Source organism: Acomys russatus, chromosome 17 (genome assembly GCF_903995435.1).
Source record: "Acomys russatus chromosome 17, mAcoRus1.1, whole genome shotgun sequence".
In the NCBI taxonomy this organism is placed as follows: domain Eukaryota; kingdom Metazoa; phylum Chordata; class Mammalia; order Rodentia; family Muridae; genus Acomys; species Acomys russatus.
The window spans coordinates 25098780-25114034 of record NC_067153.1 but is presented as its reverse complement, the minus strand read 5'-3'; the positions used below and the strand labels follow the sequence as shown (position 1 = coordinate 25114034).

Sequence of the window (15255 nt, the reverse complement as noted above, 5' to 3'; positions counted from 1 at the left end):
AGTCAGTACACAACCGTGGAGTTCTGCTTCCCAGGTCCAATTCTACGATCTTCTACATACTAGACATGCACATTAAGCAGAATTCCCCTTGGCTATCACATCCTTCATCTGTGATAGGCACGACAGCAATGCATACATCTCCCTCTTAGAGCATCCCCAGACTAGAGTGGTCTCAGCAGGTGGATCCGAGGGTCACTCACTTGTCTCAGCTATGCAGTTCCAACCCCTCTGAAGCGGCCCTTGGGGAGCCTGTGTAAGCTCACAAGGGCTGACACAGGGGCCTGCTGGTTTCTATCCCCACATAGCATCTTGGTTTCATTTAGATGCATATCTCAAAAGTACAGATGGACTCGGTTGAGCAAATAATCTTCTGAAAGAGAAATAGGCTCTGTTGACCCCTGGATCTGCCTCTGACTTTGAACCATGTGCCCAGTTTTTGCTAATAACAACAGCTGTCACTTTTTCAGAGCTCTCACATGCCAGACACACAAGCATTTTCTGTACATCGTTTACCACCCGTCGCTGTAACTCAGGGACATATACTCTTGTGTTACCGTTCTGAAGATAAAGAAGCAAGGATCAGACTTTGTACAGCTTGGAGGCGGTGAATCAAGATGGAGACCAGGCCTCGCCAGTTCTGAGACCACCTTTCCCTAACCACTCTGACTTGATTTTGCTTAGAAAGCGTCCAGGTTTCCCTCTCCTGTTTGGGTGTTGGGCTATATCGGAGGGCCTGGTCTGGGACTATGGCAGGCCTCCTTCATACTGCGACTGGGGAAAGCTGAGTGTGAGGCTTTGGCAGCCCAGCAGAGCCCAGTGCTCACCTGGTAGGACCCATATGGGGTGGCATTAGTTCCCAAGGGAACTGAGCACCTGGTGCTCTGAAGAGCCAGACTGTAAAAGAGCATCCTGCACACCTGTCCCTTACAGGGCATCTTGTACACCTGTCTTTTTGTAAGGGACAGGTGTGACTTGATGGACTTGTGACTTGAAGGGCTTGTGACTTGATGGTTTGGCATCTTTTAGAGGGGAGGCCAGTTGCTGCGGACACTATGGAGAAAATGGGAGTTGAAGAATAAAGGAAAAGAGGAGAAAGATCCTGCAGAGAAAGGGTTTGAGGGATGACAAGGAGAGACATCCAATGTGACTAAGGGAACATGGCAGAAAGAGGAGGGTGGAAAACATCTTAAGCCTGGGGTTCCCAACACTAAGACCAATGCCTGCTTCTAAAGACATGGATGGTTAGACAACACAACCCAGTGCACCAAGGCTGTCATAGGGTAGGCATTTAGTTGTGTGTGTGTGTGTGCGCGCGTGTGCGTGTGTGTGTGCGTGTGTGTGTGCGTGCGTGTGTGTGTGTTTGGAAGGAATTGGACCCCAGGATTGATAAACACTAGACAGGTACTCTACTCCAGAGTCAATTCCTCACCCTAAGTGTTTACACACCTATAAGCAAATATGGACTGAGATGGGCTTAGGGAAGGTAGGAAGCATTTACTGAGCACCTACTGTCTGCCAGGCAATGGATACTTTTTACCTCAGACAAGATGGGTTTTAGCCCATCTAAAGAAGATAAGGTAAGGCTTGGAGACATTAAGTCATCTGTGCAAGTCGGTCATAGGGCAGTTAATTAAACCTGGATTCCATTTAGTTTTTTTTTTTTTTTTTTGAAGGTCTTCACTTTTTTTATTCTTTATGTACAAAGGCTAGCATGATCAGTTCCAGTCTTGAATAATCCACCCAAGGTGGCTCAGTCCAACTTAATTAAGCCTATGTCCTTCGCGTACTGATGGAAACACTGGCAGCACATGTTGAGCCCGTATTTCCGGATCAGACCGTGGCGGTTAGAGCAAACGCGGCAGGAGTGAGAACCCTGGTCGAACTTCCATGGGTGACTCCAGTAGAGCTGCTGGTGACCCATCTTGCCTTCAGACAGCCGAAGAGGAAAAAGACTTTTTTTTTTTTTTTTTTTTTTTGGTTCCTACTGCTATGTTCCATCCAGGACATCTGTCTGTTCACAATGTTAGCAATGTCCTACCTGGACTTCCAATGATGCTTTACACCAGCGAGAGGTTCTCAACCTTCCTAACGCTGTAACCCTTTAACACAGTTTCTCACATTGCGGTGAACCCCCCACCCCAACCATAATATTGTTTTTGTTGCTACTTCATAACTATAATTTTGCTACGGAGCGGTGTCTCAGTTCCTAAGCTCATCCATCGGAAATGTGTGTTGAGAACCACTGCTTTAAACTCAGCTCAATGCATGGCCCCTTAGGGAATCCCTTAAGGAACAAGGCTGATCATGTGTAGCTGAGCAAAGACGTTTAATTGGGTGAGTCATTAAGTACTGCTCTAAAGTGACCAGGTGAAATGTTACATATGGTGGCCACCTGGAGGACAGGTTAGCTCCCTGTCATCTGTCCATGCAAATGGCTATCAAGCACCCACTGTGCAGAGGATGCAGTCTAGCACACTGCAGGTACATGATGAATGAATGAATGAATGAAGATTAGATGCATATCGGCCTCTGGAATATTATTCAATGGCATTTCCAGCCACGTGGGAGGGACATGATTCAAATGCAACCTAGGAGAGATCATAGACTGCTTTGACATGACTCTGTCAGTCAGGTGCATGCTGCTCAGAGCTCACCTGTCTCTTCAAAAGAGGCATAAAGCACTGCATTGCATTGCATCTGTGTCACTCCTGTTTATCAGTCAGTTGAACTTTGGTTTTTTTGTGTCAGAAGAGTTAGATTTCCTCAGAGGCATTTAAAAACCGCATAGTATCCGAGACATGAAATATTCTAAAATAAAAACTTGAGAAGGGAGGCAAACTGCAGGCACACAATACTTTTACGGCTTACATAAAGAGCTATAAAGATATTCTTCTGTGACCACAGTGCAAACAGTTTAATGCTGTAACTGCAGCTGGCTAGTTGTATAACTGAGCCGCAGTTTATGTGGGTCTGAGGGTTAGCGCAGGCCAGTTCTTCCTTCCAGCCTTGCAGGAGTGGACAACAGTGGGTGAGTTCAGAGGTGCTGTGGAAATTTCCCCAGGATCCAGTAGCTGCGGAATGCTTTCACTTAGGAAACACATTTAATTGTAGAGCTTGGAAGAGGGCTGTGCCCATGGACTCTTTCCAGTATAAGCCCCACATATTGGTGACACAGTGTCTGGCCAGGTATAGGGCCACCTACCCTGCCAACAACTCAACCTTTTGCTCTGTGAAACTGGCCTCTTTCCAGATGTCTAAATAAACAGAAAGTACTTCAATTTTAAATAGCATTCTCTCTTTCTCTCTCTCTCTCTCTCTCTCTCTCTCTTTTTTAATTTTTATTTTTTTCCAGACAGTGTTTCTCTCTGTGTAGCCTTGCCTGCCCTGGACTCGCTTTGTAGACCAGGCTGGCTTTGAACTCACCGAGATCCACCTGCCTCTGCCTCCAGAGTGCTGGGATTGAAGGCGTGTGCCACCACTGCCTGGCCAACATTCTTCCTTCTGAAGGTTCCTCTTGAGAAGCCTGGAAAAAAAGTTATGGGCCAATTCTGGTGAAATGCTGATGGTTCTGGTCCAACTATTCAAGCTATTATCCTCCCTCAATTTTTAGTTCTCCATTTCTGTGACAGGGACAGCTCACTACCAATGTCTCTGTTTGCTGCCATAGTAACTGCTGTGAAAGAAAGCTGCCGTGTCAAATGGCGAGGGTTGTTTTGAAGACTCAGGTCTATTCAAAGTAGTCAGAGAACAGCCACCACGCTGTAGACTTCTACATAAAGTGTATGAGATTTGAAAGTCAGCATTAGGGACTTTGGGTGTATTTGATCCCCTGCCCCTAATTCTCAGTAGAGGAGATCCCTAAAGTGGAGATGCTAGTGGTGAAAGTGGAAGATCCAGATGGAGGTTCAGCTTGTCGCCTGCAGACTCTGGACCTGTAAAGCTGTTTCTCTGTCTTTTATGTGCATGCGCATAAATAACTGGATTCAGAAAGATCGCAAGGTCTGTGTGAGACGGTGCGTGCACAGGGCAGTATAGGTGGCACACAGTACATTTCCAATAAAGAGCAACTGATGCCACCATAGCACCAGGGTGAATTAAAATCGTTTATGCAAATGGGTCAATAAGCAGAGCTCCTCTAATAAAGCATGATGAACACAGAGAATTCCAGAGCCTGTGAATTTCCATTTAATAAACAGTAGCCATGGACTTTCCTTGCCTCGCCATGTTTCTGCTGAGCAACTCAGCTAAACTGTGCCTCTGTGGTTTTCCTCCAGGTCATCCCCCAGACTCTCTCTCCCACCTGGAACCAGATGCTGCTGTTTAATGAGTTGGTTCTGCATGGCGAAGAGAGGGAGCTGGCAGAGTCCCCACCCCTGGTGGTGGTGGAACTCTATGACAGCGATGCCGTGGTAAGTGTCACCAGGCAACACTGGCTGCACCCTCTTCCAAATGCTCTGCTGCACAAACTGAAAATCAACAGAGGCCTGACACTGTGAGTGCTCAGGACCCTTGACACACCCAGAGGTGGCTTTGACCTCAGCAGACCACAACATACAGAACCATGTTGGTGATAGCCACGCCTTTATTCAGGGTCTATTCTTTAGGGCTCCCTTTAAACTACAATCAAAATCACATCTAATCAGAAAGATTTCGTCAACACCCATGGCCATAAGAATGTGATACCTGCTGTCTGCACACTCCTCCCAGCCCTTCCTAAAGAAGTCTGTGCTTTTCTCACTGGGCTAGAGGGAAATGTGAGGACATGGGCCTTGTAACTGGATCTCTTCTTTTACTTGGCCCTGCATCAGCGCGTTCATGACAGTTGTGAGCCACATCTCTTCCCCTCCAAAGACTGTTGTGTACTGAAACCTCGGGTGACCCCCCAAGGCTGACTGATGGGTGTAAGTGGCTAAAACAAGCGTTCTTTTTGAAGTTAAGAAGTCTACAATGGATGCCAACAGTTTTACCTCTTTTATTTGGCATCCCTTCCTCCTGAGGAGTTGCAAATCTATCCAGCACAGCCATTGTTTTGGAAAGATTCTCCAAAGCATCCTCACTCTCAGTGTACACCCACAAGCGCTGGGGTGGGTCGAGGTCAAAGAGGAAGCAGGGTGCAAGAATCACAAGAGTTGTAGGGACCCCGGGGAACATTAAGGCTGTCCAGCCCTTCATGCTCTCTAGAAAGGAAGATAGATCTGGAAAGTTCTCATGCCTTCCTTAAGGTCACAGCTGGCGAGAGGCAGGACTCAAACCCCTAGGTCTACATCTTTTCTTGGTGGCTGTGAGTGTGTTTTCTCCTCGCTCCATGTGCACCCCTCTCTCCTTGCTGGAAACTAGGGCTGAATGTGTGTGTTTACGAAATTTAATTTCCTCTGTTCAGCATTCAGTACAGACTCTCTGGAGGAAGACCAACGAAGTAAATACCTTTACTTCTCCTCCTGGGAATGTGCTTTCTATCCTAAGTATGTGTTTTCTATTTGAAAACGATTCCGAAGTCTCTGGAATATTCACTACCCTAGCCTGCTAGTTGTTGTACTTCTCAGCACTTCCTGTCGCCTTTCCAGATCCCCACTCATGGATGCCTTTTCCTTCACAGAAAAAAAAAAAAAATCAAGATAATGTTTTCAAATATAAAGGGGAAAAAAAGGATTGTGGGAAAGAAAGACAATAATGTTTGTACCTCCCCCCTGACATACATAGATTTTCTTCATGTCTCTAGGCTGCAGTTAAAGTGGATGTAAAATATGAGAATCAGATTATTAGAATTGAACTCTTCTGGCCCATGTTTGCAGTCTAGAACTTTCTCTCATTCTGCAGCGGCTTGCGGTTCATCAAGTGTTGCCTGGCACTATACATTTTCATTTGGCAAATTGGTTGCTTGGGTTTATGCTCATCTGAGTTAACCATTCCAAATAAGAATGATTAGCAAACTAATTGTTAAGCAGATGACTCATTTTATACCAATCTATTCTAACTCCATCCATTCCGTCCACTCCCCCAATGGATGCCACTGAGTATCAACAGGCAGTTGTCTTTGGCTGAGCTAAAGCCTTGCTTCCACCTCCTTCCCTAGTGGCAATGCAAGTGCTGGCTCATGAATCCAAAGACAGTAATGTGGCATAGCTGCTAAAACGTGGCCTACAACAAAACAGAAGATGGGCACCATCCTTGGACTAAGACGAGCATGTCTACCAGCAAATGTCACTCAGCAAATTCACGCTGAAGGGTTTCCTGGCTAGAGGATGCAGCAGTGTAAAGCCGGCAGTCCCTCCCATATGGAGCTTCCATTCTTAGGATTCCTGAGATATATAGCAAAATAGCATAGCTGCTATAGCACCTGCGTCTTCTGGAGGAGCACAGACCTGACTTTTGAGAGCTGTCTTGGGGAAGAGGCAGGTGCCATCAAACAGTTCTTAAAGAAACATGAAGCCCACAGATGTACATACACACAAAGGATAATTTCCCCCTTTTACTACCCTCACCTAAAGCACACTGCCCTCAGTCATTGCCATTGTCACCAGCATCGCGGTTCCATTACCATGTACTGGGCACATAATTCACATGATACATAAGATTACGTTACTTCTCACGATGTTGTGAACAAATAAAAAGCTTTAGCCCCATTATGAGCCTCAAAAAGGTTGAGTACCTGGTGCAGGTCACAAAGCTAGAAAGAGGCATATTTGGGACCACAAGGCTCAGGCTTACTTATCTGTGAAGCTCACGATCCTGACCACAGTAGAGACTCATTTGGGATGTCTGCTGTTCGCTATTCCTTTCCCCTCCTAATCTACTCTGGTTGGTTAGTTAATCTCTCTCCTTATAACCTCAAGGTTATAATCTCTCTATAACCAGGGAGGCCCCAAGGTTATCCTTTAAGCATTGCACTGGGAGCCTGGAGAGTACCCTCTGCCTCCAAGCCATGGGTGGGAGTGGGCAAGGGGTGCCTGGTAGAAGGAAAAGCTGCTGGAGATACCTTTGTAAGTAGCACCGATGCTGAACAAATCTAGTGAATGCTAATTAACAACTCACTCCTTCTCTAGGGGAAACCAGAATATTTGGGTGCCACGGTAGCTGCTCCAGTTGTGATACTAGCTGACCAGGACTATGAGCCCCCCAAGCTGAGCTATCACCCCATCTTCTGTGGGAACCTCCCTGGAGGGGACCTCCTTGCTGTGTTTGAGCTGCTGCAGGTAAGAGGTCCAGGACATGTGTACCAGATGTCTTTCTGCTCTACTTGGCAAGAGGAGCAGCTTCCCCAGATGTGGTATTTACCAAGGCAACACCTGGTCCAACCCTGTTATCCTGTGTCTGTGGGCATCTCCTTCTGGGCACCTGGAAACGGACATTTAAAAACTTTGATAACATGGGTTATTCTCAGAAACGCTGCACCACACATCAGAGACCTAGAATGAAAGATCATTAGGGGTTGGGTCAACAATGTTGGAGCTACAGCGGAGTCCCACCCCCCTCCACCCCAACTCCATCAGGCCATATATGGATATGACAAAAGAAGGCATTGGACATTTGTGGGGTAGTTGCCATGTGCCTGAAGCTATAGTTATGGCATCTCATGTCTTTCCACATACTAGACCCTCCTCAAGCCTCTGGAGACACATATTACCATTCCCACTTGAGAGACAGTGAACAGAGGACTGATGCGCTTGGCCAACCTCATCACCTTCTGTAGACAGACAGTTAAGCTGAGCTCTGAACCTTGGGCTTTAAAGCTTCTACTTCTTGCATTATACCACATTGTTTCCTAGTGTCAAAGAACTCCTAGTCCTTCCCTGAAGTCTTAGAGGGTGTGTGTGTGATGTGTATACATGTGAGTGCAGTGTGTGTGTGTGTGTGTGTGTGTGTGTGTGATGTGTGTGTGGTGTGTGATGTATGTCCGTGTGAGTGTGGTGTGTGTATGAGTGTGCAAAGACCCTCTCGGAGGAAGGGAAGCCAAGTTTCTGAAGTATGGATGTCCAGTAGAGAACCAGTAGAGGACAAAGAAAAGGGAGCATGTGCCTGTCGGAGATTCCTCTGCGCATGTGCCTGCCGGAGATTCCTCTGCACTCTCTGAGGCATCAGACACTGGTGGTTCTTTGTCTTTGGCTCAGGCCAATCTTTTATCTTAGTCCACGCAGTATGCTATGCCAGAATGCCATCGATTGAACAGCTTAAACAATAAACATGGCTTCCTAGATACTGTCCAAGTTGGGGCTGGAGGTCCAAGAAGGCAGTGATAGATCTGGCCCACCTGGTTTGTAGATGGCTGTCTTCTCGTTACACCCTCACGTGGGTGGGAGAATAATGTTCGTCCTTGGGTCTCATTACACAAAGCTCATCATATCCATCAGGGCTCTGGATTCTTCTCTCAGGGCTGAACCTCCAGATGTTGTCATGGTGGGGTTCTAATAGAACCATGCAACGCTGACAGTGGACTAATAATATCTTTTGTAAGAGAACCCGATTTTCAGGAAGCCCAGTTCAAAGTAAAACAAAGCTCAACTCCCTTGCTAAAGAAACAGGAGGACACACATTGCTAACACACACAGCATGTACGCTCATGAGCCTGGAGAGACAAACCTCAGACCTACCACTCACTACAATGTGGCTTTCTCTGTTAAAAATGTAGGCTATCAGTCAGTCTATCCAAAGTGTCTCACATAGAGCCATCCATGCATATCACTTTATTATCAATAATTTTCTTTGCGATAGGATATTAAAGCAAGATCTTTGGTCCCAGCTATTGGTTTTAGAAATTGAAATCTATAGAAAGGCAACAATGTAGTCAGCAGGGCAGGGCAGAAGCTAGACCTCCAGGTAGACGGACTTCTAATGAAAATGGAGGGCTAGGCAGTGTTAATTATTAAAGGGACAGATTTAGGTTAGACATACTTGTGTTCGAACCCAAATTCTCTTTACATCTGTAGCCTAGAGGTTGCAATGGGCAGCAGTGACACATTTAAAAAAATTTTATTTTTAGTTATTTTTCTTAAATTTTTAAAAATTATTCACTTTACATTCTAGTCACAACCCCTTCCCTCCTCTCCCCCTAGTCCCACCCTCCCTACTTCCCAGAGAAGGGGAACCCCACCCACCCACCCCAGCATATCAAGTCACCTCAGTACTGAGGACATCCTCTTCCCCTGTGGCCCAGCGAGGGGAAAGGGACAAGAAAGTAGGTGGCGGCAGCATGCACGTATGTCAGAGCCAGCCCCTACTTCCCTTACTAGGGTTCCCACATGAGATGCCCATCTTCTGTAGCTGTGCAGGGGGCCCAGGTCCAGTCCATACACGGTCCCTGGCTGGAGCCTCAGTCTCCACAGATTCCCCTGGGCCCTGGTTATTTGGCTCTGTCAGTCCTCCTGTGGAGCTCCTGTCCCCTCTGAGTCCTCCATCTTTCTGCCTACTCTTCCCCCAAGATTCCTTGCGTTCCACCCTATGTTTGGCTGTGGGTCTTCGCACGCATGCAGGCATGCACGCATGTGCTTCCATCAGCTGCTGGGTGGAGCCACTCAGAGGGCAGCCATACTGGGCTCCCATCTACACGCGCAACCGAGTATCACAGTGACACATTCTTAAGCCCACCCTATCATACTTTGTCATCTGTGTTCTGTGTCACCTAAGGAAGAACTTTTTATAGAGAAAATGGCAGCTTTGGAGAAAGAGTAAATGCTACCAGGAAAACTGAGTCTGCATAAGATGGAGTCGGGTAATGAGAAATCAAGGACTAGTGAGAGTCATTCAGCTCCAAGTAATTGAAGTCTAGCAAGGTAGGAAAGTAGAACTAACACCAGGTTTTGGGATGCCGGGGTGATAAATCAGGTGATCTCCAACAAAACCGTCTGTAGCCACCTAGGCATGTGCCTCCCCAATGTGCGAATGCCAGAATGGAAGACAACCTTCCAAACCAGCAGTTCAGCCCTTCCTCCCATGAGAGCAGTAGGCTGTCAGCAAGCTGTTCTGGTTTCAAAGCTGGGCAGATAGCAAACAGCACTGAACGCAGACAAAGGGAGCTTCGTCCTTACTGCTCTCTGTTTTCCGTTCCCCTCTGATATCACATCAACTGAGAACTTCCTTTCCCAAGAGGCAGGCAGCAGATTCAGACTTAGTAGCTACAAAAAAAAAAAAAAAAAAAAAAAAAAAAAAAAAAAAGCATTTCCCACGTCTTCTCAGAAATTCAGTTCCTCCAAATCTAGTGAATGGGGAAGTTTAATAATTGCTTTATATTACATGTTCCAATAACATTTTTGTTTTCACTGGAGCTTTTGTGTGCGTGTGCGTGGTGTGCGTGTATATGTTGGTGTGCATGTCTGTACATATTTGTGTGCATCCATATTTGTTAATGGGGTGTGCAAGTGCACGTGGATCCCTGAGGTGGATGTCAGGTGTTCCCCCAATCACTCTCCAATTTAATTTTTGAGACAGAGACTCTCACTTGAACCTGTAGCAAATTCAGCCAGACTAGCTGTCCAGCAAGCTCCAGGCATACCCTGCTCCCCACGCCCCAGCTCTGGGATTACAGGCATGTTCACACTTCTTAGGCAGATGCTGGAAGTCAAACACTGGTCCTCAGGCTTGCACGGCAGGAGCTTTTCTGGCTGTGTCATCTCACCCAGCTCTGTTTTAACTAGTTTTGTTTTACATTTACTTTCCACTTAATTATTTTACACACCCACGCGAAGTTTCCTCTTAACAAACAAAGCTGTGTGTGCACTTTCTTTTTAAGGCTACTAGAGCGCTATCCATTGAGAGAGGAGGTGGCTGACTTTGGAGCGCTAGCCCTGGTCCGACACAGTGCACATGAGAATGCTAAGGCATTGCTGAGGTATCACGTTAGCTGAGCTGGCTCTTGGCAGCCGCTCTTCCCAGCTCACAGGACGCTCTTAGTTTGAGTCTCCAAGCCTCTCAGGAAGTCTTTCATGAGGAGGCTGAACAAGTTGACCCCTAAAGATGACCGGAGGGCTCTGCCATCTTGACTTATGGTCCCATCCACCTCCTCTCTCAGAACTGGGCCCACTGATGAGACACCTGCTGCTTTCCATGAGGTAGCCTAGAGATAAGCGGTGCCAGAGGTAGAGAGCCTAGGCGAGGCAATCCATCGGGGTTTCATGAGGATATCTCCTTTGATCACTTGTTTAAAAAGTGATTTGATCATCAGCATGACTGCCTTCGCAGGTAGAGCTCAAACATGCTGAGCACGCCAGGACTGGAGATGGCTTCATTTACCACAGCAGCTACCTCTTGGTGTCCGTAGATGACTTACTTCCCTGCTTCCCACCCTGAGACACTCCCCTGACACAGGACTTGATGGCATGGCTCTTCTATGTACGTAGCAAATCCAGTGTTTCGGCCAGCCACTCATGCTAGCTGCCCCTCTCTCTTCCCAGTCCTAGTCCACCCCTGGTATCTATGCCCACAGCCTGGCCAGCCCTGTAGCTGCTTCTACGTGTTTCTCATCATCTCTGTTCCCAGAACCTTCTAGTCCTCATGCCAATCATTGTCTTGTTCTTGTCATTCTCCACATCCCTTCCAGAGGATGAGCTTGTCTCCCCTCTCCCCTCTTCTGCGTCTTCAGCTGCTCCCCACTCCTTACCTATGAGAAGATTTGTCAAATTTTGCTTTTTTAAAACACCGGTTCCTCCAAATGCCGTGAACAGGGTTTGAGAAGGTACTTCTTGTGACGTTTCTCTCGGGGATTTGAATGACCTTCTGTCATGGTAAAGGCTCTCTGAAGAACACTTTAAAATGTCTTTTTAAAAACCAAGTATTTCCAAATGTAACTACAAAGCCATTTTGTTTTTTTATGACAGCTGAGAATCCATGGAGAGAAAACTCTGGACTGTGAGTGAATATCAAATTCTCAGCTTGGCCTTTAAGCTCTCTCAAAGGCTGCCCTCTAACTACTTTCTCATGGTCACATATTAGTATTCAACTTCCCCTAAAGCCACTATGGCCTTTTCATGCCCAGCCACTCCAGGTTCCTGGGTCTCAATATTTACTCTTCTGTTTTGAGACATGCTGTTAACTCATTCTGAAATACCTCCCTACTCCGTCTACCTCAACTCCTGCAGAGCTGTTTACCTGCCTATGAGCGTTATCAAAATCCAGAGCAACAGGTGTTGGTTCCAGCTTGCCTGCCCCACCTCAGTCTAAGTGTTCCCTGTCCAGCCCCCCACCCTGCTCTTTTGCCTCTTTTTCTATTTAATTCATCACCGTTTTTTGTAGGCAGTTGAAACAGCCCTGTCACTGGGTCAGTTAGTGGAGGACAAGAATCACTTTACTCATTGATTCATACATTCAAACATGTATTTTTTTTTTCTTCAGTGTCTACCCTGTGTGGTTGTGTTCCTAAGAAGACAAAACACAGACCTTTGCTGCCATTATCTGACAGCCATACTTTCCAAATTCTAAAAACACTCTCTTATATTACTACAGAGCATGTTCACTCCACATCCCAAGAGAGGGCCATGAATAGCGCCCCCTGGAGTTGTTCAGTGTATGGTGTTTATAAACCTACGCGGCATACCTGCCTTCTTAGAATCTTTCACTTAACATCATGTGAGTTTTGTCCAACTCATTTTCATTTGTCTTTAAGCTTTGTCTCTTTAATCCAGATCAAGGAAAAGCTGTGTTGTCCTTGCCTTTCCCTTAAGTCCCACTGGCTTGAGCAAAGCAAGATCCATTCTCCCTCATGTTTTCTGCTCACTGAACCATCTCATTAGTAGTCTAAGTTAAGTGAATGAGTTCCTTTTACATAGCATCTCTGTGTGCTCTTCCTGTTTTAAAGTTATCCATTAATGATATGCTAATCTGAATCTACCGTTCACCTGGAATAAGCTAATGACAGACAAGGCAGGAGAACAAGAAGACGACTCTGGGATAGCATTGCAGAAGACTCTGCCTAGGCCCCAGGAGACTCCTCTTGAGTCATCAGCTAATCGCAGAGGTGGCACTTACCTCCTCTGGTGGCTAACATGTCAGTATGTGAACATTCTTGCTCTCGCATTTCCTTCCTGGGGAAGCATTGTCTGCTGCAGTGTCACCTTGGTGACTAAGATCTGGGTCTAGCTGAGATGCTCTTTTTGTGTGTGTGTGTGTGTGTGTGTGTGGCTATATGTATGGTCATCGGATTTCTATTTATTTCTTTTTACGTTAGGTTTCAATTCTTTGCTGGAATCCTTCAGCATGTCTTTTATTGAGCAGATCAAGCAGTGTTGTTATGGAGTTTATGTCTGATGATGATGCTACCGCAAACCTCTGGGTCTTTGGTTCTTGTTTCTCTTGGCATTTGACTACGTTGTCCTGTCTCCTTACATACCATGCTTTACTGCACAATGGACATCATATGTAACAATAAGTAGAGAGACTGATGTCATTTTCCTCTAGGAAACTATTTCGATACCACCAGTGTCTAACCCTACAAAGCTTTGGACCTGGGGTAATAAAGAATGAAAAACTGACAGGTATGTGTAGAGAAAATCCAGGACCCAGTGGGCCACGCCCTCTGACAGAGAAACCACAGCAGCCTGGAGAGCCAGGGTGTCTGTTATATACTGCCGAATGAGGGTATGGGTTAGCAAATCTCAGTAGGGTTCTCTGTAGGGGAGCAGTCTCAGGCTGTAAACACTCAGAGGAAGGAAGCTATACTTGGTACATTGTGCAGACACTGTCAATATCTGTACTCAGACCAGGGGAAGGACTTGCCGCTCCCATGGGTCTGAGGCCTTGGGGTCCTTGACATGGTGGCACTCGTGTCAACAATACACATTCATTCAAAATTTCACCCACCCTATACAGCAGCAATCCAGAACCGACTCCAATCAGTAGAGGCAGCTTAAAGTTGAGCCTTGCTCTTTGCAAGGCCAATACAGCTTGGCTTTACTCTTAAGGAAGACTCTGTGGAGAAAGTATGTGATTGCATGGACACGCCTCTCAACAATTTTTCACAACTCTGAGACTTGGACATCTCCGTCTGCATTTCACCAGTGGCAGGCCTGAGATGCACAGATTCCAAGTTCTTACTAGTGAGAGGACCCAAGGCTGGTCCTTCATCACTGTGCCAAGTGTGAGAATCAGTGGAAGGCTACATGGTGAGAGGAAGAAAGCAGGAAAAAGAGAAAGGCTCCTGAACATCTGTAATTATCCAGATGCGCAAGGCTGGGATTAAAGTCACACAAGGCCCTGAGAGTAAATAGCTCTTTAGTTTTTGTTTTTTGTTTTTTGTTTTTTTTTTGTACCTCACCTTTGCCCTAGTTGTGTAGCCAGATCTTTTATGAATTCCTCATGCTTCATCTTCCCAGGAATATTAGAGCAATGTGGCCCTTCACAATCATTCTACTTGCCCCTGAGTTGATTTCACCTTCATAATAGTCCCTCATTTCCCAGAATTCCATGCACTGAGCCATTACATACCATTGATACAGGCCACACCGCCCCATGGTGTTGTGAAGAAACTTAACCTTGCCTGCTAGCCCCTGCATCTCCACCATACTGCCTTGAGAGCTGGGGGTGAATATTTAACGTCATAAGTGTATGCCTTTTAGGGGGACATTGCCCAGGCTGACATCTCAGAACTCCCAGGATAAAGAAACACACTTCCTCTTTTTAAGAGAGCACTTAAAATATGCCTTTATATTTTTATTTCATGTGTATAAGTATTTTTTCTGCATCCACGTATGAGCGCCTCCTGTGTGTTTGGTGCTTATAGAGGCTGGAAGAGGGTGTTTGATCCCCTGGAACTGGAGTTATATATAGTTATAAGTCACCATGTGGGTGCTGGGAAACCAAAGTTGGGTCCTCTGCAAGAGAAGATAGTGCTTTTTAACTCCTGAACCATCTCTGCATCCTCACAAGTTATACCATTTTAAACAGCATATTCAATAATGGCTCTTAAGGCTGGGAAGGTTGAGAGTGGGGGTGGGGCTGTAGAAAAGATGGTTTCAATTGGGTGGGAGGGATAGGTCTTAATGTCCTAGAGAAGCAGAATTAACACAATTACTAGATATTGACGATTTTGCACACCCACCCCCACATACAAAGACATGAGCTGAAGGTACGCCGAGTGCCCTGTCGGATCATTTCACGTTATTTAAAAAGCAGTTCCACTTTATACATAAAGCATGTGTACATTATACATATGCACAGTTGTTATGTGTCAGGTTAAAATAGAATAAGAAGAACGTCCACAGGCAGCTCTTTCTCTGCCACTGTCCCAGCTGGGCTTTTTCCTATTCATTGTTCACGGTGGTGGGTTACATA

The 15255-nt window shown here is 46.1% G+C and overlaps 2 protein-coding genes across 2 annotated transcripts in view; one reads left to right on the top strand and one right to left on the bottom strand.

Moving 5' to 3' along the window:
- Fer1l6 (fer-1 like family member 6) overlaps positions 1 to 15255 on the top strand; it is a 118064-nt gene that overhangs the window by 56578 nt on the left and 46231 nt on the right. Inside the window, 2 exon segments of the mRNA XM_051160546.1 lie at positions 4275 to 4409; positions 7044 to 7193. Of these exon segments, the coding sequence (XP_051016503.1) occupies positions 4275 to 4409; positions 7044 to 7193 (285 nt within the window).
- On the bottom strand, positions 1729 to 1930 carry LOC127201847 (40S ribosomal protein S29-like). Its single transcript, XM_051160545.1, has one exon. It carries the CDS (start codon positions 1919 to 1921, stop codon positions 1751 to 1753), a length of 171 nt encoding a protein of 56 aa, XP_051016502.1. The 5' UTR covers positions 1922 to 1930; the 3' UTR covers positions 1729 to 1750.

Bases quoted from the DNA above. Each gene is read 5' to 3' on its own strand.
- LOC127201847 (XM_051160545.1), bottom strand. From the start codon at position 1,921: ATGGGTCACCAGCAGCTCTACTGGAGTCACCCATGGAAGTTCGACCAG.